The sequence below is a fragment of the Capra hircus genome, chromosome 16 (genome assembly GCF_001704415.2).
Source record: "Capra hircus breed San Clemente chromosome 16, ASM170441v1, whole genome shotgun sequence".
NCBI lineage: Eukaryota > Metazoa > Chordata > Mammalia > Artiodactyla > Bovidae > Capra > Capra hircus.
In genome coordinates, this window is record NC_030823.1 from 69,226,009 (window position 1) to 69,249,501 (window position 23,493).

General features: G+C 38.8%; 2 protein-coding genes across 6 annotated transcripts in view; one reads left to right on the forward strand and one right to left on the reverse strand.

Annotated features, from left to right (window-relative positions):
- Positions 431-18,788, forward strand: ANGEL2 (angel homolog 2). Of its 5 annotated transcripts, none has more exons than XM_018060740.1 (9): positions 431-660; positions 2,804-3,129; positions 8,417-8,673; positions 9,547-9,616; positions 11,117-11,538; positions 12,429-12,555; positions 12,943-13,000; positions 14,578-14,741; positions 16,427-18,788. In XM_018060740.1, exons 1-9 carry the CDS (start codon positions 602-604, stop codon positions 16,576-16,578), a joined length of 1,635 nt encoding a protein of 544 aa, XP_017916229.1. In that variant the 5' UTR covers positions 431-601; the 3' UTR covers positions 16,579-18,788. The 5 variants fall into 5 exon arrangements, with proteins under 5 accessions (XP_017916229.1, XP_017916232.1, XP_017916231.1 ...); XM_018060741.1 differs by lacking the exon at positions 431-660 and adding an exon at positions 755-832 and having other exon boundaries at positions 16,427-18,786; XM_018060743.1 differs by lacking the exon at positions 2,804-3,129.
- VASH2 (vasohibin 2) overlaps positions 18,424-23,493 on the reverse strand; it is a 42,530-nt gene continuing 37,460 nt past the window's right edge. The window contains exon 8 of the mRNA XM_018060744.1: positions 18,424-22,082. Coding sequence (XP_017916233.1) covers positions 22,010-22,082 — 73 coding nt within the window. The 3' untranslated portion in view covers positions 18,424-22,009. The remainder of the gene's footprint in view (positions 22,083-23,493) is intronic.

The following is a 23,493-nucleotide window of genomic DNA, read 5'->3' on the forward strand; positions in this document are numbered from 1 at the left end:
CCCCTCCCTTTTTAACAGTAACTGCAGTGCTTGCTTGCTAAGTCGCTTCAGTCGTGTTCGACTCTGTGAGACCCTATTGACTGCAGCCCGCCAGGTTCTGTCCCAGGGATTCTCCAGGCAAGAATACTGGAGTGGGTTGCCATGCCCTCCTCCAGGGGATCTTCCCCACCCGGGGATCTAACCGACGTCTCTTCAGTCTCCTGCATTGGCAGGGGTGGGGTGTGTTTCTTTACTATTAGCGCCACCTGGGAAACCCAACTGCAGTGAACCCTCCCATCATCTTTAATCAAGCTGTTTTCAGCTCTCAGTGAATTTCCTGTCTCTTGAACACCCAAGTCGGCTGTTTCGCCCTACTCAGAAATGGCTGCGCCGGCTTCACAGGCTCTGCGCATGCTTCCTGAACACAATTTGGCGCCGAGACAATTCGGCGACTTTTGCAGCGCAAGATGGGGACTTGGCCGCGGGCAAGATCGAGCTTCCCGGCATGCTTTGCAGTCGGGCCGCGAGGCCCCGCGTCTAGTGATGGGGAGCCCCTGGTGCTTGACGCCGCCAAATCGGCCGTAGAGGTGGACGTCGTGACCGCGAGCCGCGGAGTGGAAAGATGGAAGCGTGGCGCTGTGTGAGGAGGGGCTACGGCCGCTGTGTGGTGGGGAGAGGCCGGTCAGTAGGGCTGGGTGGCGGGAGGGAAGAGGGAGGGGCGGGCGGCCCGGGGGCGGGAGCGGGCGGCCCGGGGGAACCGGGGCGGGGCGGGCTGGGGTGTCGGGGTTGGAAGCGGAAGAGGGTCCGGGCCGCGATGCCGCCGGGACAGACCTCTGGAGACCCTGAGGGATAGGTAAACCCGGCGCGCGGGCCCGAAGCGCCGAACGCGTCGGCCGAGGGCCGGGCTCGTGCTTCCCCGGGCCGGGCTGGCCTCGGAGCCCCGGCCCACTTCCCGTAACCCAGCCCGAGCCTCCGGGTGCCCGGCCTCCTCCCCCAGCCCCGCAGAGCCCCGGGCGGGGAGCTGCGGGTCAGCTGGCGAGGCCGCCGTTCGCCGCGGGTTCGGGGCGGCCTGACCCCGCGGGAGGCGCGCGCCTGGTGCACACGCCCAGGGGCCGCTCTTTTGGTGTCTGGATGCCTCGCAAACTTCCCTTCCCCTCCCCTGGGATCCCAACCTTTTACTATGATTACCAAATTCTCGTTCCACATCGATACTACCGGATAATTTACTTGTGAAATTGACTTATCTTTGAATAAAAAGCACTTCAAGAGGTGCTGCCCACATTAGCGCCTTTCTAAGTAGTATCCACGAGTTGCTGGCTTTGATACACTGATTTTTTTTTTTCTAATACACTTTAAAGTAAATGCTTAGGTATTATTTAATGGTGTACCATATGAAACTGACTGGTGTATTATCACACGTGGGAAATACAGCACCGTCTTAGTTTTTACATCAGTTTCGGGGATCAGGTTTTGACTCCTGTAGTTTGGGGACTTTACTGTTCGTAGGCAGCGTTTCCTGAGTACCAGCTGTGTGCCACGCACTGTGCTAGGCACTTGGGAAGAGACCCAGATTAAAAGGAATTAGGGTGCTCTGGCCCCAAAGGAGCCCATCAATTTAAGAGAAAATAAAAAGTCTGTATAAGTAACTACAAATACAGCGAATAAGTTTTGTAGTACAAATATTATATTAGAATACGGTAGCTTATTGGGATGGAAAGTGTATGGCTTTTCTCCAAATCTCAATGGCTTTCAGACTTGTCACAAAACAGGATAGACTTACCCATGTCATGCCTTTAAAAGTTTACAATTATGTTGAGTTTAGAGAGCAATTTGAGAAAGAGTAAACTGCTCAATAAATTTATATAAAAATGTAAATGCTGGTGAAACAAATATAAAAAGTCAAGTAACAGTAAATACGATATAAACAAAATTCCCTTGGTGATGAAAGTGGACGTTATTGACACTGACTTGGAAATATAGCTTTAATGAATTCTGGAGGACAGGAGGAGTCTTTCTCAGGATTGTAGCTATTTGCCAGAATAGTGTTTTAGTGCTTGAGTTGCATTGTTTTATAAGAGAGCCTGAGGGCAATATATCTATTCAAAATAATGATAACACTATTTCGGAGACATTTTTCATGATAGAGCCTATCATATAATTGGTATCAGATAATTGGTGCTATTGGGTTTGGAGTGTTGGTGAATTTCTAGTAAGTAATTCTTTTTCATTTCCCTCAAGGAGGAGTGAGCTTAAAAGAGAAAAAAGTAGCATGGAAAAATAAATTATGTACTGATTAGCAGGAAGAGGTAGGTAGTTTCGTGAAATAGTGATAGGCTTTTGTTTTCTTAGCTATAAAGATGTTTGGAAAATAAAACCTTGGTATAAAAAGGTTGTTCAGAAACATATTTTTACTCCAAACCCAGGTTAGAGAGATTCACTCTTATTATAGTCAGCTTCTGTGTTCTATGTTTAAGTATTACGTGTGCTGTGGGTTTTATTTGTCCATTAGGTTTTATTAGATGCTAGAAAGCTACTCCATACAGTTTGGTGATTGGTTTATCTCTCAGCTGAATTGTGTGGACTTTTAGAAGTTTATCTGGTATTTGGGGAGGCTGGTGGATTCTCTGTTCAGTGTCTAGAATACCATTCATAGTTGTTTAGGGAGCATTTTGAGGTATTGCCACACGCAGTGAAATCCTTCAGGTTGAGAAGTCCGATTTTAAATATTAGGCATTACCTTCCCTTGAGGAAACAGATTTAGATTCTGTGTGCTATATAGCTGAACAAAAAGTGGTGCCTCAAGGAGTGTATTTATTTCTTTTAGATACCCCATGTTACCCTACCACCAGAAGAGTCTGGGCAGAGACTGGACTACACCGTGGGAGAATCTGCAAAAGTGTTGCTGGAACAGACATATTTCTAGTTGTATGAGGTGGCCTGGACATTATTCTCGCGCTCCTTACCCATACTTCAGTAGTAGGCATTTCTCACTAAATTGGAGACCACCTTGTTTGTTTGAGTCTAGAGCTCCGTTTCAGTACTGGAACTGGAGGCCTGACAGCCTGAGCCAGACTTCTTTGATTCATCTCTCTAGTTACATCATGAACTCTGAGGGAGATGAGCCTTCATCAAAACGAAGAAAACACCAAGGTAAAGGTGACATTTATCTTGGTGCAGAAATAGACATAAGCCATAGCATAATTGAAATTTTTCGTATTTAATCTTTAAGAAAACCTCCTGCAGGTTTTAGAGGTGTTTGGTGTTTTATTTTTAACCAGTACTTTTCTGTTAGGAAAATGGAAATTATTTTTTTTAATTAAGTCTTTTAAAAAAATCTTCAATTAATTGTGTATTTCTGGCAGTAAAAATAAAAGTCACTCTTCATATAAAGTTGGAAAACAATGGAGAACCAGATGGAAACATTAAGAATAATTTTAAAATTCAGTGTTTTGGAAACAAAGATTCTTAGATTTCTTAGAAATTGATAACATGTATTCTTGAGATTTCACGGATATATTAAAAAACATTATGTTTTCATTTTTAATGTGTTGTTGTAAGACGAAAGAATTTCCTTAAATAGAAACAATCATAAGTGAAAAATATTTTCTTACGGAATCTGATTTTAGCTTATTAAATTTATATTTCTCATGATGGGTCTTTAGACATAATCAAAAGTCTTTGGGAAGTTTATCTTTTAACTACATCTTATTCAACTTTAAGACAGTTTTTTCTAGCTATCTTGGTTATTTCTATTTTTCTCCTGTTCTTTTTACTCTCAGCAATTCACCAGACTCTCTGTGCTTCCAGCCCTGCCCTCCTCCAAAAGGATACACGAGTAGTCTAAGTAAATTTGGAATTGTCATTCTTACTGAGCTATGGTTGTCGATGAAGATCATTCCTCTGAAGATACTTAGAAATAGGCTGTGTGGGTGTTAACTGGCAGGGAGCGGACATAAGTTTGTCAAAGAAAGGTGTTCAGAGCGAGTCTCACCTGGGAGTAAGAGCTAGATTAGTTAGAACTCTTCTAAGTAGGACTTCTACTACACATTTAAGTAGAAATTCTAATTACTCAGAAGAAGTGGCAATCTATTTGTATAGTGCTTAACCACCAATGTGTTTGTAAACAAGTATTTGAATGATTGAAAGGTACATTTAGAATCATTAAAATTAGGTTCCTAAGAACAACCCATCATCTGAGGCTGTATGAGGACATGAGATGGCTGCTCATTCATGTAATCATTGTTCATCAGGTTAATACACTCCGCTTCTGTTTAGTCTTTTGTAAATCTGGTGGGCTCTCTGGTGGAGACGTGGTGTAGTGACCCCAGGCATGGGCTTAGGAAACACTCCTGCGCTCATTCTGCTCCACCACTAACTGTGTGAGTTTGGACAGGTTACGAACCTCTCTGCTCCTCGGTTTCCTAGTGTAAAATAATGCCTGCTTTGAAAGCCTGTGGAGGATGAAGTGAGACATATTCAAAGTGCCTAACACATTGCTGGCTTCATAGTAGGTACTCAGAAAATCCTGGTGGTGTTGTTTTCCCTTTAATGGATGGGGAATTACATTTACAGACCGATAAACTTTGATTGCAACCTGACTCTCTATATGTCCGTTCTTCCTAGGTTTTGTGAATAAGGAAAATGCTCTTCGTTAAGCCATATTTGTGACTTCTGATATTTCACTAATACTACTTTTCAATCAAGAGAACAGCATTGCTAACTTGCCTGTCACTTTAAAGTGGTGTTTGAAGGATTTGTGTGACCCAATTATGACCTTTTAATTAGGCACCCTAGAAACCCAATCAGGCCTAATTGCTTGCTTTTTTTGACTCATCTGTCTTCTCTGCTGTGACCACCTTGTTCCTCCTGACATGGAAGGTATATAAACTTTTGTAGTGTGCATTTATGTTGTGAAGTCTGTGAAAGCCAAAGACTGTTCACTCTCTTAGTAGTTTTCAAATTGTCTTCCATGGAACCCAAGCATTCAAACAAATTTCTGTATGTTCATTCAAAGCAAATGTGGTCAAATGAAATGTGTTTACCCCGTCATCCCAGCCTCAGTCTACCAGGTGTTGATGGTCAGGACATGAAAAATAATGCCAAAGAGCTATACAGACTGTAGAAGTCTGAAAGCTACTGTATTGATTTGATCATCTTGTGGTCTTGGTTATTTAAAAAAATGGAATTGCCAAGAGAGTTGGTTTAAACTCTTAATGGCCAGGACTATACAAATCTTATGCTTTTATATGCCATTATATATACATATTTTATAAGAAAGCATGAATGGATTTAATGCAGTGGTGCCACCAGGGTAGTGCTGTAAGTTTATAATGATAGCTAACATTTTGTTGTATGACTAGAACCCTCTCCATCTCATTTACATAAAAAGATTTAATGATTTGTGGCTAAAACTGTAGACAGTCCCTAATTTATGAGGGAATTATGTTCTCAATAATCTGTTCTTAAGAATCAGTTCTGTTTTCCTCATAGAAACTATGTTATAAATTTCAGAGTAGCTGTGCAGAGTCAGTATCAGTAGCTTTAGTTCTGGCCTTTAGGGGTTCAGTTCATTCGCTCAGTCATCTCTGACTGTTTGCGACACCATGAACCAGGCCTCCCTGTCCATCACCAGCTCCCAGAGTTCACCCAAACTCATGTCCATTGAATCAGTGACGCCATCCAACCATCTCATCCTCTGTCGTCCCCTTCTTCTACACTCAATCTTTCCCAGCATCAGGGTCTTTTCCAATGAGTCAGCTCTTTGCATCAGGAGGCCAAAGTGTTGGAGTTTCAGCTTCAACATCAGTCCTTCCAATGAACACCCAGGACTGATCTCCTTTAGGATGGACTGGTTGGATCTCCTTGCAGTCCAAGGGACTCTCAAGAGTCTTCTCCAACACCACAGTTCAAAAGCATCAAATCTGTGCTCAACTTTCTTTCTAGTCCACCTCTCACATCCATACTTGACCACTGGAAAAACCAAAGCCTTGACTAGACAGACCTTTGTTCACAAAGTAATGTCTCTGCTTTTTAATATGCTATCTAGGTTGGTCATAACTTTTTTCCAAGGAGTAAGTGTCTTTTAATTTCATGGCTGCAATCACCATCTGCAGTGATTTTGGAGCCCCCCCACCCCCCAAATAAAGGCCTTTAGGAGTAGGATTCTCCATATTCAGTGAAGGATAAGGGATAGTTTCCTTCTCTTTCCTGGGCATAGGATAAGCACTGGGCTAAATTATGTGATAGTTGAATGCTTTTCTTAATTTGGTTTTCTTTCCTTCATCATTTTTTACCTTTCTCCTCAGGCTCCTAGGACCACAACTCCCCTGTTCCACTCAGACCTCGCTATTCATAAAAATTACCTTCTTCTTCTGTCCTCTGGTCAGAATTCCTGTTCCTTCAGTGCAACAGATATCAGCTTTTAGATTAAAGTCACTTAAAATTTTTACTTCATTAACATTTCTAGAGTGTACTGATACTTTTTTTTCTTTCACCTTTTTTGAGCTATAACTGACATTACCAGCAGTCTAAGTTCAAGGTGAACAGCATAATGATTTAGCTTACTACATCATGGAAGGATTACCACAATAAGTTTTGTGAACCTCCATCATCCCAAAGAGACACAAAAGAAAGGGGAAAGAAATATTTTGTATGTAATGTGAGCTTTTAGAATTTGCTCTCTTAACAACCTTCATATAGAACATGCTACAGTGTTAATTAAATTTACCATGTTGTGCATCACATCCCTATTACTTATTTATCTTATAACTGAAAGTTTGTACCTTTTGACTGCCTGCAGCTAGTTCCCCCACCCCTCTAGAGTGTGTTGATATTCTGTAAATATATCATAATTGCAGAAGATTAGGAAAAATCTTTCACAGTCCTTCCTATCAGAGATAATTACTCTTAAAAATAGTAATATATTTCCTTGCAGTCTTTTCCCCCCATGTTTAGAATACTTTTCCTCAGTTTATGTTTTATTTAATTTTTAATTGGAGAAATTTAGGGATTCTAAGGAGAAGGCAATGGCAACCCACTCCAGTACTCTTGCCTGAAAAATCCCATGGATAGAGGAGCCTGGTAGGCTGAGTCCATGGGGTCGTGAAGAGTTGGACACGACTGAGCAACTTCACTTTCACTTTTCACTTTCATGCATTGGAGAAGGAAATGGCAACCCACTGCAGTGTTCTTGTCTGAAGAATCCCATGGACAGGGAACCTGGTGGGCTGCCGTCTGTGGGGTCGCACAGAGTCGGACACGACTGGAGCAACTTAGCAGCAGCAGCAGCAGCAGGGATTCTAAATCAGTGAAATGAAAGCCTTACAGGAAAAGGGAGATATCTAGGGCTGAGATTTTCTCATATCATCTAATTGTGCTTGAAAGTCCATCTTCAAATCTTTTTGTTTCCCAAGTTCATCCCATTTCTTGTTTTTCCCTTCTTTTAAGCGTATAGATTCTCTAAAAAGTTCCACGTTTGTCTTTATGGCTTTCATGACAGTAAGAGTATCCTCTTTATTGATGGGGAGAGGAAGATGGAAGGAGTATGTGTGTTGTGTATGAGTATTTATACATATATATGGTACTGTGCTTATGTATCTATAGATACATATATGTATGTGTGTATCTATGTATTTTTTTAAGTAAGCATGTCTAAATCAAAGCCTGCTTGTAATTTCAGAATCTCTTGCTGTTTCATCTTGTTCTCAGTACTTCCCAGTGTACGTGGTGTCTTTGCGGAATATGAACTGTCGCGCGTTCCTGATTGTTGCATGCTGTCTGTCAATCAGGAACTATCATTCACTAGCATTGGATAGCTGTGTTACATTTAACTTCTGCTTTGGCGTGCGTTAAAAATAGTTCTTTTGTTTATTTCATTAGCATTCTTCCAGTAAATACTGCTTCCATTTACTGTCATTTTATACCCTTCATTCACGTCTAAACCAGATTTCTCAGATGAATTGTCTCAGGAACATAGTTAAGCATTTGATGATCTTGTCATACTAGTAGATGATAAAATGCAATGTGAAATTATCTTGTTGAAAGACCAGCTGTGCCATACAAGTATATTGTCCTGGCTGTGAAGTTGCTGAGCATGTCTGTGGCACATCCATGTCATAACCATGGGGAAGTGAGAAGCCGTGACCCCTGTGTAGTCTTAGCTTTGTTGACACACACTCAGAGCCTCCAGAATGACTTCCTGAACCCTCTTAAACATGTTTTGTGCCTCTTGGATCAGGCAGTGTATCATTTCATGGTCTTTGTAAACAATTTGACAACCACTTCTAGTCATGAGGTGCTACAGTATCGTTTTCCAGGGGAAAACATTCTGTTCATTGCTTATAAGAATTTTTAAAAGGCAAAAAATACTTAACATGCAGGAAAATATATGATCTGTTTTTTATTAATTCTTTGTATTTTGTCTAATATATTTTAACAGGCACAATACAGCGGCATTGGGAATATATATGTAACCATAATAAAGAAAACACGAAGATCCTAGGAGACGAAAATGTTGATCCCATATGTGAAGACAGTGAGAACAAGTTTGACTTTTCAGTGATGTCCTATAATATACTTTCACAAGATTTACTGGAAGACAATTCACACCTTTATAAACACTGCCGGCGGCCGGTATTACACTGGAGTTTTAGGTTTCCCAATATTCTGAAAGAAATTAAACACTTTGATGCAGATGTAAGTGTAAAATATCATCAGAATTCTTCATATAAGGAAAAGTTGGATTCATTTCTGAACTAAATGGTTTTTTATCCCTTTTGTGTGTGAAGTGAGAAGGGAAGGCCTATATAGTTATAGGTGAATTCCCTAGCAGTCCAGTGGCTAGGACTCTGTGCTTAACACACCCAAGGCTCGAGTTCCATTCCTGGTCGGGGAACTAAGATCCCACAAGCCACAGTGTGGCCCCCGCCCAAAATTTTTTTTAATAGATAAGATGATGAAACAGCTTTGAATAGGGTATTATAACTTTGGAGGCATAACTTGCTAATGGTTGTTGATATAAATGATTATATAACTTTTCAGAAGAGATCCAAAAAGTTTTAAGTATCAATCAGTTTTGAGACAGGGACTGGTACCATATTAAGTATTCAGTAAATACTTCCTTTGATTGAAAATTTTAATAATTCATGCAAAAATTAATTTAGATGATAGCATTCAAAAGACTAGAAGGATTTAGTATGAATGAACTTGTAAATTCAGGAAAAATATTCCAGCATATAAATTATATTAACATTGATTTTAATCATGTACTGTCAGATAACTTTCTTAAAAAGAATAAATAATGTTAACATTGACCAGCATATAAATTATAAATATTTCCTTTGGGGAATACCAGTTTTGGATAATAAGAGGGATTCATGTGAGTAAAGGTCATGGTTTTGGGGACTGATCAAATTTGGAGACGTTAATTTGATAGATTTATATACGAAAAAATTATTTCAGGTTTCATCAGGTTTTTTGAAATTTTAGAAACCTCATTTTAAAACAAAAGCACCAGAAAATTCATATTTGTATTTTTTTGTGTTAATTCAAGCCATTTTTTCTTCTAAGGTACTTTGTTTGCAAGAAGTTCAAGAAGATCATTATGGAACTGAGATCAGGCCAAGTTTGGAATCATTGGGTACAAATGTAACTTTTATTTTAGCCAGATTTACTAATGAGTTGTTAAAACATAGCTTGCTAACAAAGGTGTGTGGTATATTTGAACTAAAAATCTTAATTTTGAAAAACAGCTTAATACCCATTTTAAGAGTTCAAGAAAAGATTGAAGTATTTCAAATGGGAACTTTTGTGTTGATACATATTTTAATTCAAATGGAAAGGTGTGCAAGAATCTCTTCATAGCTACATTTCTAGTCTTTGCCCATGGCAACCCACTCCAGTGTTCTTGCCTGGAGAATCCCAGGGACAGGGGAGCCTGGTGGGCTGCCGTCTATGGGGTCACACAGAGTCGGACACGACTGAAGCAACTTAGCAGCAGCAGCAGCAGGAGACTCCTAAGATTCTGAGTTCCGTGAGATTAGGGACCATTGTATCTAGTTCATCATTTTATAACACCTATGTCCGCGGTGCCTAATTGAATGAAAACCTTTAGAAACAGGTCATCTCTGAGAAATGCTGCCTGTGTTGCCTTCATTCATTCAGCACGTATGTTTTTGAGTGTCTACACCATGCACTATTGAAGGCAGTGGGGATACAGCAGTGAGCAGAACAGATAACAGGTCTCTATCCTTGCGGAGCATACGTGCTGGTGGAGAAAGGCCAAGAATAAATTGAACAGACAAGTAAATAGTACCTCAGGTAATGAGAGTTTTCTGGAGAAAAACATAGGAAGGGGGAAATGGGTCAGTTTTCAGTTTTAAACAAAATGACTAGAGAAAGCAACTTTCGAGTAAAGACCTAAAGGAGGTGAAGGAACAAGTGGTGGCTGGAGCATTCCAGGTAGTGGAGATGGCTAAGAGAAGGTTGGAGTGCCTTGAGGCAAGACAAACTGCTGTGTGTGGAGTGGAACAAGCAGGGAAGAGTTAGAGGCCAAAAGGTAAGAGATCTGGGCTCGGGAGAGAGGGGACGGATTACTATAAGGTCGTTGTCTTTGCCTTGACTCTGACTTTTGTTAGGATGGAAATGAGAGTGTGATAACATACACGTATGTGACACTGCAGTCTGCCAATGAAAAAAAATCTGTTTGACCCAGAAGTAGACTTTTTTGATTCCAACACTTTTTAACATCCTACCTTACTAATATTTTTAAAAATACACTTTGGTAAACATTGTCCGGGCTTCTGTGGTGCTCAGAGGGCAAAGCGTCTGCCTGCCATGCAGGAGACCCAGGTTTGGTCCGTGAGTCGGGAAGATCTCCTGGAGACGGAAATGGCAACCCGCTCCAGTATTCTTGCCTGGAAAATCCCACAGACAGAGGAGCCTGGTAGGCTACAGTCCATGGGGTGTCAAAGAGTCGGACACGGCTGAGAGACTTCACTCGCAAACATTGTCCAAAAATTAGAATTTTGTTTTGCCATATTTATTATTTTTTGCAAGTGTGGCAAAACACAGTTCTGTTACTTTCATATATATATAAAAAAACAGTCATCTTTGTTAAGAATTTTTTTCTTTCTTACAGGTTATCACTGTGAATACAAGATGCGGACAGGAAGGAAACCTGATGGCTGTGCCATTTGCTTCAAACATTCCAAATTTTCACTCTTATCAGTGAACCCAGTGGAATTCTACCGCCGTGATGTTCCTCTATTGGACAGAGACAATGTTGGATTAGTGTTGCTCTTGCAACCCAAGATTCCAAGTGCTGCCTCCCCTGCCATTTGTGTAGCTAACACACATCTGTTGTATAATCCAAGGCGAGGTGACATTAAACTGACCCAATTGGCAATGCTTCTGGCAGAGATTTCCAGTGTTGCCCATCAGAAAGACGGCAGCTTCTGCCCCATTGTTATGTGTGGGGACTTCAATTCTGTTCCTGGTTCTCCACTCTATAGTTTTATTAAGGAAGGAAAATTGAATTATGAAGGACTCGCCATAGGAAAGGTAAGTGCATTCCTTCTTACTAGGAGGTGGGTGTGAGTCTCTGTCTTCATTGTAAAGCGAGGACAGAGCTTTACCTTGTAAACTCATCCCAGAGCTGTTTGAAAACCTCAAATGAACCAGTACCCTCACTTTACCAAGCTGCAGCGATGATCCATAGCTACTCATAAGTAATTATATTCACTGGATTTAATTCACTTTTCCATCTGTTTGTGACAACATTCTGCTTGGAGGAAGTAGGAGCCAACAAAAAATTCGGAATGGGGGTGATGAAGGAAAATAAAACCTTTGACAGACATGAGTACTTCATAAGTAAGGAACTACTCACAGGTGCAGAATAGCATTTTGAATGCTGGATGTGGGCAAAAGAGTTGGAAAAACAGTAATATTTGCTTATTATATAAATTTTCCTTTACATAAGGATAAATATTTCAGTTCTTTAGCTGAGTATAATTTATCCCATGTTTTTATTTTTATTGTTCTTTTCTTCTGCTTAGTTCAGATCATTTCCTCTTCAGTACATTTAACCAAAATAAGCCCTCACCACTGAGTTTTGGATGATAGTTTAAAATTTTGTGAGTTGATCTTAGTATTTTATATAACAGGAACTATAATGCAGGTAGTAAAAAAAGGAGGAGCAGTATTAGTCCAAAGCTATAGATCATTTAGATTTCCAAATTTGAGAAAAACATGTACAGGAAAAGATGACCATTTTTATGGAAGTAGTAATGTTTTCTGGACTGTATTTGAGCAAAATTTTACAAGCATGAATGATATAATGAATAAAGGATAATATTTACCATTCTTGGATTTCCTTTTATTTTAAGAAATAAACTTTTCAGTACATAATTTAAAATCTATTTACCTAAGATACCTGTTGAAATTTTGTTTAGGTATCTGGCCAGGAACAGTCTTCACGGGGACAAAGAATTTTATCTATTCCAATTTGGCCCCCAAACCTAGGTATCTCACAGAACTGTGTGTATGAGGTACAGCAGGTACCAAAAGTAGAAAAGCCAGGTAAGTGTTTGCAATCCATTTTGGCAGTCTTCTTGATAATAGTGTTCCCTTTGAAGGCATAAAACTAAATTTTTAAAGGGATAACATCTCAGAGATGAATATTCATATATAAAAGCATAGAGTTGTTCACTTTTTTTTTTTTCAAGAACTCTGATTACCTTTTTGAAAATCAACTTCCAAAATTACTTTTGCATGAATTACTTGCATGTTGCTTTGGACATGTTTGTGTTTTATTTTTGCTAATTCTGGAGACCACCATAATACAGATTCTGGGATGAACCATTTAACGAGGCATCTATCTAAACTAGAATGCCTTAAATACTGTTCCGAGAGTGAAAATAGAACAAGACACTGATAGTATTAATAAGCTTCTCTTTGTTCTTACAGATGGTGATCTGATGCAAACAGAGCTGGACAAAGCAGAGGTCCTGGAAACAGCTGAAAAGTGAGTTCTGGAAAGCAGCAGTAGACATTTGCTGACTCTAGTTGAGTGAAGAAACCATTCCTCAGAAATCACTTGGTTAAAAAGCTGATGATAATTTGTGCTGGTGAAGAACGCTGGCTCTTAAGTCAAGCAGACCTGAGTTCTTACCCTAACTTTGCTGCTCTTTAGCTGTGTGATTTTAAGCAAGAAATCTAACATTTTTAAAAGGTTCAGTTTCTTTATAATTTGGGTTGTTGTGAGAACTAGATGAGACAAATCATGTAAAACTCATTGTTTGACATACAGTAAGTACTTAAGCATTGTTGTTTATAGAAACAATTTGTCCATGGACCTGAACCCACTAACATTTATTGCTATTATGTATTTAAACAAAGATGAAGATCACAGAAAAATATCTTTCAGATTTCAAGAGACTCTTTAGCCTCCCTTAACTGCTTACTGGATCTCAAAAATAAATCTATAGGAGAATTGATCCAAAAAAAGAATATGGCTGTAGAAAAGATAATTACCTAAACTTATCTCTTAAACTACAGGGAAAGGTTGTCATAGGTAGCCAAGTAAAGATCCCTGAGTGAGATTATTAAAAAGGCTACTCTTATTAGCAAATACTTAGTTTTGAGTAATTCTAAAATCTTTTTATAACAAAATAGCGTATAAGAAAAGCTACTTATATCTTTAAAATAGTGTCTTTATATGCATACTTGTATCTGTAAACTAAAATGTTAGTAGTAAGAACAGTTTGCAGTAGACCTATTTTACATTTAATAATATTGTAAATATAAGTCCTCAGACATAAAAAGTTTCTAAAACTTGGCAGTAGAGCGATTTGAAGCAATTACCTGTACTTATTGACCTATGAGCTCTTTAAAATCAGCGCAAAATCTTTATCCGTGTATCCTTAGCACTTAAGAAGACATAGTGCCTGGGACTTAGGAGATGTTTGATAAATGTGTGTTGGATGAACAGAAAATTTCTTTTAAATTTTGTTTTGTTTCGTGACTTAAAATATCCTTAAAATTCATGATGTGTTAATGGGGATGATTATTAAATCTTTTGCCTGTGACATCATGTGTATTTGAAGAATGGGGTAAATGTAAGCCATTATATAGAAGCTGTTTTAAGATGCAGTACAAAATTATCTCACATACCATAGCAAGGATAACCATGGAAAAATATGGCCCCTATGACATCAAAAGTCTGTCAGTTCTAAATAGTATTCCTAAAGGCCACTTTAATTTTCTTTCTTAGGAGCAGCAAAAAACTTACAAATTGTTTTAGAATATGTGTTCATTAGTAAGTGGAGGCTCTCAAATGTGTTATAATTAATTTTAAAAATCACATTAGTATGTTAATTATTGAGCTCCCTCACCCCACCCCACATATTATACCCCTGTTAATGGATTTTGGATATCACTGCATGAATAAAGAAATGTGAGATTATGATATGGTCTAATTAAATAAATATTGTCCTAATGTCTGATTTTTTCTGGAAATTTGAAAAAGTGCTTTAAGTAGGAGGAATTATAAAAATCATTAAAAGCTTGATGGATGCTACTCTCTTTTTCCCTTCAATTTAGGTTATCTTCAAATTTACAGCACCATTTCAGCTTGTCATCTGTTTATTCACATTATTTTCCTGACACTGGAATCCCAGAAGTGACCACCTGTCATTCCCGAAGTGCCATAACTGTGGATTATATTTTCTATTCTGCTGAAAAGGAAGGTGTTGCTGAGCAGCCAGGTAAAGAATGCGTGTCATCTTAAATTCTGCCTGAGAACACAGTAACTAAAAACTTCAGGGCTGAAGCTGAGAAAGCCAGACATCTGTATGAAGTTCTCAATTTAGAAATTAAAAATATTTTAAAACTGGTAATATATTTGGCAGATTGGTAATATATCTGAGTAAATTAGTGTCTCACTTGCAAAAGATGGAGGCAGTGAAATACCTCAGAGCAGATTCCCGGTGAATTATGTCCTCACCTGCAGCCTCCAATCCCAGCCAGCTTCTGAGTTACTTTAGAGATCTTTGATATTGCCTTTCGCCTTTATTCCCCACAAGTTGTTTTTCTTGCGACAGCAGCATCATGCAGTTTTGCACTTAAACTTTACTAAGGTCTGCCGCCTTCACTGTAGGGCCTTGCCTGATTGCCAACAGCTGACAGTTTGTCATGTTGACCCTGGAATACTGGTTCTTTCTGGAAAGAGAAGTCTGAAAAGTGTGTTTTCAAAAAGCAAAGGTGATAAAACACTTTCCCTTGTATGATTCATTGAAAACAAGGTATTAAATATTGGTCAAAGGATTTAACGTGGAGAAGAAAGTGAGGTTTAAAGTAGTGAAAGTGGAGTTGCTCAGTCGCCTCTGACTCTTTAACAACCCCATGGACTAGTCCATCAGGCTCTTCTGTCCATGGGATTCTCCAGGCAACAGTACTGGAGTGGGTTGTTGTTCCCTTTTCCAGGGGATCTTGGAAAAGACCCAGGGATATTCAGAAAACTGAAAATCCTAAATGTGGGCAGCTATTTTCTTTTCTGATTTTCCTCTTTTTTCTCTTCCTTTTTATTTTTTTCAATGCTACTTTTCTTTCCCAGTTTTCCCTTCTGTTTTTTTCTTTCTCTCCAAAAATAACCTTACTAGTAACACTCAGGAGATGGCCAACTCCTCTCCATTAGATCAACTCTACAAAATAACCTTACTGCTTTGAATTTGTAATTTAGTTCTGGTAGTTGTCATACTATATATATCCACTAGATGGCGGGAGTGTGCCATGGACCAGCAGTCCTACTTAGATGTGGCTTAGTCTTTCAGTTTTATACAATTACAGAAAAGTTGATGGGGGAATTTCTTAGGTAGTTGGCAATCTCAAATTACTGTTAACATTCTTACGTGTTACATTGATATTTTCTTCTAAAGATTATTTGTAGAACTTGAAATTTTAAAAATCTGAAATAGGAAAACAAACATCTGAGACTGCTGTTTGTTTGTGAGTTCTAATTAGGTTGCTACTGCTGCTGCCAAGTCGCTTCAGTCGTGTCCGACTGTGCGACCCCATAGACGGCCTCCTACCAGGCTCCTCTGTCCCTGGGATTCTCCAGGCAAGAACACTGGAGTGGGTTGCCATGTCCTTCTCCAATACAGGAAAGTGAAATCGCTCAGTCGTGTCTGATTCTTAGTGACCCCATGGAACTGCAGCCTACCAGGCTCCCCCGTCCATGGGATTTTCCAGGCAAGAGTACTAGAGTGGGGTGCCATTGCCTTCTCTCCATAATTAGGTTATAACTCAATAAAAAACTAACCATATTTTAAACTGTTTCATATTAGATTTCCAGGGCAGTGTCAAATTACGTATCATTTTTTGTTTTAAAGACTTCTGTGGTCAATTCACAACCTGTTGTTTCTCTAAATATGTATGTGCTTTTTTAATGTAGGAGCTGAAGTTGCTTTGGTTGGTGGCTTGAAACTTCTAGCCAGACTGTCACTTCTTACAGAACAAGACTTATGGACTGTTAATGGACTTCCAAATGAAAATAACTCTTCAGATCATTTGCCTTTATTGGCTAAATTCAGACTTGAACTCTGACTCTTGATTACATATATACTTTGCTTTCCTGTTTTTTTTTTTTCCCCCAAAGAATGTAAAGTTGTTCTTAAGAGTTTGCATGTTTATTTATTTTTATGCTATGAAATTTCTGAAGAGGTTTATGTTAAATGTTTGAAACAGGTAACAGAAGAAACAAGTTTACACTTTTCTTTTTTAATAATGAAAAAATATTTTCCTGACAAGTGAGATCTAAATGCTGTTCATTGCAAAAAAAGTTGTAAATATTTATTCTAAATCCTAGTAAAATTGACAGTGATTTTTAAATACGGCGCAACTTCTTTAGTTCTCTTAGGAAAAAATTTCGTGTTTTTAGCAAGCTTTACAGTGGATCCAAAATATCTTTTGAGTTCTTGCAAACCACAACTCATTCCCTTCCAGAAGGCCTGATTTCATCACAAGGATCATGTTTGTTGAGTCTTAACTCATTCATCTCAGAAATCATTGGGTTGTTCACAATATCTAACCGTTCTGGTTTGTCTTTGATGGGGCTTGACAGTGCTTTTTAGAACTGTACAAATTGCTTAATCCCTTTTATTACCATCTTGAGCCATGCAATGTGCCTGCATTTTATGGGGAAAATGTAGGTCACCATAACTAGTAGGCTGAGGTGTTTTGGACAAGCCCACTCTCCATCCTGTAGTGGACTGTACAGGGTGCCTGAGAGAGCAGGGACTGGGGTCATGCCTTGGGTTTCCCTAGTAATTTTTTTTTAAGTTTCAAGAAAAGATTCTGGATTGAAGGAAAGATTTTACTTTACTTAACCAATCCTGTAGAAATTTACTTTATTAGGAACTTGTATTTGGAACAAAGTGGCAGCTATAAGATTCTTTTTATTTGCCTCAGAAATAAGAGGAAGCCAGCAGAACTCTAGAGGGGAGATAGCAACTTGGAGACCTAAGACTCTTTAATAGTTGATGTTAACTGTTTGGTGTAACTGTTGTCGTTTCTATAATGTTTGGGTTTTTGTCTTTTTTTTTTTTTTTTTATCATGATTCAGTAGTGTGAGATGGTGCTGGTCTTTTTTATAAAGCGGTTAAGAGTGGGTCTAAAAAATCCTGCAGTTGGCTCTTAGTGAGTGTTTGAATCAAACATTTTAAAAGCTAAGGGAAAATTTACTCTTTTCTAGAATTGGGATCAAAGAACTATGTCCATTTTTACTAAGTAATTTTATATTGAATTATGCTGAATTATAAAAGTTTTTTATAGTGGGTTTTCTGAATAGAATGCTTCATTTTAAATTAGCAGCAGTAGTTACTTTATAAGCTCAGACTTTTTCTACTGAAGTATATTTACTACAGTTATTAAAAAATAAACCAGATAAATACCACCCAAAAGCATGTGGGTTATAAGGATTTCCCTAGTCAAAGTTATAGTGTTATAGAAATACTTCTGTTTATTGTGTCACTTTTTTTAACTTAACAGTATTAACCATATAGTTCTAGGATTTTCCACATTTTGTAGTAACAGTTTTCAAAGTATTACATGTTCTGATTAGCAGATATTGTCATCAGCAAATGATAACAGCAGATAGTATATTTATCCTTTTTAGTATTAGGGAAAGAAAAATGAAGATTCATGGATAACTATGTTGTGTTGTATGAATTTGTTAACAACTAACTTTATATATAGGTATTCTTGATAAACGAACATCCCTGAAAACCTCTGAAAACTTAATTTTTTGTATCCTGATTAATATATTGTGATTTTAGGCCCTTTTCATGTGCGTCACTTTGAATTAATCCCATAAAATTGCTTTCTGCTTTACCTTATAGAATGAAGTATTATTATGTGTGCTGGAGGCCAAGGAGTCCTTTGTAACTTTCTCACAGGCTTTTAAAGCTCCACTAAAATTAACTGTCCACTTGTCTTTACTTTGTTTGATCAGAAGAGTTAGTAACTGTTGGAGCCTTGTATTTACCTGCCAAAAGCAATTAAATTTGGTTAACTGCCGAAACCAAGTCTCCCTGTCTCACCTGCTGTGCTATCCAGGTTTTAAATGGAAAGGGATACATTGCAGAATTGCAGTAATGAAATTTTGATTTTACTCTAGCTTTTGATATCAGTAGGTGTGTCTGAAATTGTCTTTAAGTTAGAGATCCAGAGTTCAAAGGGTTGGAAAAACATTCACTTTGTCAAGTCATTTGCACTTCGTCCATGTAAGTTACCTAATAAATTATTGTACTAGTACATTTGTGCCTGAAGGTTTTGTGGTAGATGAAGTAAGCTGTGTAACTCACTTGTTGCCTTGGGTGATGCCAAAATAGAAGGAAGCCAATAAGTGAATTAAGATACACCAAAATAGAGATAAATTTAATACAGAATCTGAAAATTGTAGAAGAAGACAAGGGTGAGAGTGAAATTAGTTTACTAGAACAAGTATATAATAAGAAGAATAAGGAAAAAAATTACACCATTTATATTTTAGAAGGAAAACAATCCTTGAGTTTCCAGGATGATTTTATTGAAAGTCCCATGCTGTGTATAAACATACAAGTGATGAGAAAAACATTAAATTGAAACATGCACTTATCTGGCATTCTCTAAAATACCATTATACAAGTTTTCATTTACTTAGAAAAATACCCACTAAAACAGTCACAGTTTTTCTTAATAGATCTAAAAAAAAAAATGTATTGGCCAGAACAAAGTCCAAGAGAATAAACAAGATTCTGAATTGTATGTCAAAAAAACTGTACAAGGTTGTACATAAAACTAGAGCTTACAAAAGCCTCGGGTATAGTAATAATACGGAATTAAGATCTCCAAAGTTCTATTTACCAATATCTATTAATAAAATCCTTATGAAATAACTGACTTAGAAAGAGTGAAATGCTCATGATTTCAGAGTGTATACAAAATACTAAATATCACTTTCTGAAATAAAAGTGTACTCAAAACAGCACAACATGTAGTCTAGAATCAAGATTTCTGTCATTCATTTAAACTTTGCATGTATTATCACAATGGCTTAAGCATAAAATTTCTTTTGCATTAACTTTTTTTAAAAACTAGATTTCAAATCATTTCATGGTTTTTATCTTTTGAATTATAACCAGATTTAAAATCAATTCTGTGGGGTAAATTATGTCATTTTTTTTCCTTACCTTATTATCAGTTCACTAGAATGTAAGAGTTTAGTACTTTTCTTGTGTCTTTTAGAAATTAACATATTCCATAGGCAATAAAAATAAGAGTAACAGCTAAGAACATTTTGACTTATTTTCATGTTTCTGTTGACTAACTCTTGCTTTGGGGAAATGAATCTTAAAATCAAGAAGTGAGTGTGGAAGAAATCAGGTTACTAATCAAATCTTCAAGCCAGTTGGCAGTTTTAAGGCTTAGACATCAGCATATTAGAAACAGGTTGTATTCCTAATTCCTTCCCCCATTCTGTGGGAGACAAGGATATGCAAATATTGACACTCCATATTTTAGACTGGACAGTACTTAATACTTGGAAAATCCTATTCCAAGCCCTTAGAGTGACTGCAGTATTATATCAATACTATAAGTAGTCTACTTATTGGATATAATAAACTTTCAGATTGATAAACATGATTATATTTCATCTAGAGAGCTAAGTCCGTATTTTAGAATGAAAATGAAATGATTTGCGGACTACTCCAAACATCTAAATACATGTGGCCAGGAGGCTGCAAATGGGTTTGTCTTGAGAAGTTTAAAATAACTCATTTTCAGTTCTGCTGATAGTACTATTCTCAAAAGTGGTTAAGTCCTGAATGTGTTTAACTGTTTTAATCTAATCTGAGACGTAGATTGGACTGACTTGGTCCTTTTTCATGTAAAGGACATTCGACTTCTTTTTTCAAGGAAAGTACTTTCCATGAATAACACCGATAGTGAGCTCAGCTGCACACGGCTGAAGGATAGAGTCTTTTTCCTTCCCGTGTCGCCCTCAGAGGTAAAGAATCTGAATGAGCAGATTCTTATTTTTTTACTCCCTTCCCAAAATCACCTTCAGGTAAAGAAAGCCAGAGAGGGAGGCCCCAAGACTGAAATAACACTTTTGTTGACTAACAGACTTCTACTTAAAATACGCTTTTTGGTCTCATGAGTTGGCATGGTTGCTAAGATCAAACAAGTGAAGTCGAAGCTGTACTCCTGATAACACACGGACTTGGTATGCCAGTTATTCTGTGTGGTCTGCAGCAGAAGTTCACTGTAACTGCCATATGCAGGCCAGATACTCACCCTGCCCCATGGAGAGCATCACGCTTTAAGGTGTAATACCATACCCGAAGGCTTTTCCGTTTAAAAAACAAAGGTTCTGCTCCAATTCACTGCATTTTCCAATACCAGTTCCTAAACATCACGAAGTGGTACCTAAAAACGGTACTGGCAAAGAATCACATCATGCCGTGTTTGGTCTTAATATAAGACATCAGAACACCTACCTACCAACAGTGAGTCCTTCAGAACCAAGGCCTGACTCGGAGTTTAAAACTCAGGTGAAATGTGAACAGAAAGGTTATCTAGTTCTCAAAACCTACTGATTCTCTCTCGGCCTCTGTCTGAGGGTGTTATTGTCAGAGGTAATCGCAATACTGCTGAATTTGGGTAACAGTACATGACCTCATGTGCTTTTCACTGGAGTCTGCAAAGTTTAAATGTTAGTGACAGAACACAGACTGGCTTCTGAGCGTGCTTTTTTGTTTTGTTTTGAAAGAACAAAAGCTGCTGTCAGTGAATGCTGTAAGAAAGGTTAAGAAAGTAGTAACTCCAAGATCCTGAAAATGATTTCCCGTATTGCCAGAAGAATTTCAGTGCTCTTTAAGTAAAACACTTGCATATAATACCTAAAATCTCATCACGTGTGCACCAGGAAAAAAATTCCAAACCTTGTGGAGATCCCCATGGGAAATACTGGGGAAACAATACAAATAGAATTAAAAAAACCACCCACCATTATGTTTGCATATCTGATGTCAAGATGCTGAGGTAATATTGACTGCTTAAAAAGAAACCCCACCAATCTTTGCCTCTGTTATTGCTGAAAAAGACATTAATACTGATTGAGTTACCTTACTGTATCAAAAGTGGGAGGGGGGAGGGCTTCATGAACATGGACTACTAGTGAGGCATAATGTTCAAAGCAAGTAAAAGAAAGTAGGTAAATGGGAAAATATAAAAAACTACAGTTATGGTCTTAGCCTTTCTATCTGGAGTGAGGGGGACAGTCCAACCCCAGTAGGATCTATCACAGCCTTTTCATGGTTGTCCCTTCATGAATTTGTTTTTTTGTTACCAGCCACTCAGAGTCTACTTCCAAGTAAATCCTTAAAAATAAAATTCCCCAGTTCTCAATAAATAGTTGCAGTTCCTCCTGAAGATGCTGGGTAAAGTGCAGAGAGAAGCACCATAGAAGCCCTGTGGCTGCGGTATGGCCAGCCTAAATCCGGATCTGATAGCCCACTTCGTTCAGAGTGCTGACGTCAGCCACCTTCTTTTCAGGCAGTGCAGGCCTACGGGTAAAAGAAAGATGGTGGGGGAGAGGGGAGGGGGTACAGAAAGATCATTTAGCCTTGTTGTCAGGGCCCTCTACCCTTTCGGTATTTCCACACACACAGCACACCCCACCCCGCCCCCCACCACATGCCAGGCCTAGCTCCCAACTCTGCTTCTTGTTCTGAAGTCCGCCTTTATAGGTTTTAAGGAGACTTTTAACAGGTTTTCAAGGTAGAGTTCGAAACAAAATGTATAGGTTGCTGAATGAGTTGGTTTAACTTCAAGCCTGAATTTGGTCACACTGTAACTTCTGACACGTATCTGTAACCCTTGCAAGAATCTGAAGTTCGATTACAACAGAACCAAGCACCTGAACCAAACTCTCCTAGAAACCTTGGCTTCCTCAGTGCCCTGGGGAAGCCCAGCGCCTCCAAGATGTCTGGGGTGACTCAGGTTCTCGTAGACATTCTCCGTCTCTATTCCAGGCTTGAGGGTATAAATTTAGGATGAATCTTTCAGAATTCATCTGAAAAAGCACGTCCATGTGGAAAATCATTCCAAGGCAAATCGCCTCTCTTCCCTAAGTGTAATATGTTTTCTCATGTACTTTGCAGTATGACACTGCACTCAAGCATTTACGGGAGACATACGAGAAAGTACTTCAAGCTGGGGGAAGAAGTCCTTCAGAAGCGCATCGTCTGTCTACATTAAAGCTACTTCGTGGGAGACTTCCCGACATAAGATCATGCCTAAGCATTCTCAGGATTTATCTCACAATGTTTTTCTCCATTTTAAAAACGAGTGGGTAGCCATTCCCTCCTCCAGGGGATCTTCCCAGCTCAGGGATTGAACATGGGTCTCCTGCATTGAAGGCAGATTCTTTACCATCTGAGTCATCGGGAAGCCATTAACTCACTAGTTAGCAGCTGATTCAGACACGATGCTAGTAATGGTGTTGCGTTATTAGCATGCAGAATAAGAACAAGTTCAAGCAAGTGCTCCAGAATCCTTTCAGAGAAGCAGCCACACCCAAAATGAAGTCTAGAAACCCATCTCTAAGAGTCTGTCTTCTCCCCTGGAACCTCGCTCACTACTTGGGCCCTGAGCCATGGCGGCTCTGAGATCTCCCACTGCCTCCCAGGGTTAAGCAGTTCCTCGTGCTTTAACGAGAGAACCCCTTGCTCCATGGTCCTCGCAGCACTTACCAATCAACTCACCCCACTTTTCCGAGCCTTTCCTGCACAAGCTTCCTCCCTGTCCTGGCATATTCCTCAACACCAAGTCACACCTCTCTTCCTGAAACTCTAAAGGTGCTGCCTGCCCTTCATATGTGAGATGGAAGCTAGTAAGACCCTAGCTTCCTAACGTTTCTCAGGGGCTCGGATAAACCCACACTCGCCTATTTTCTTTCCCTCATTTCTGCAACCA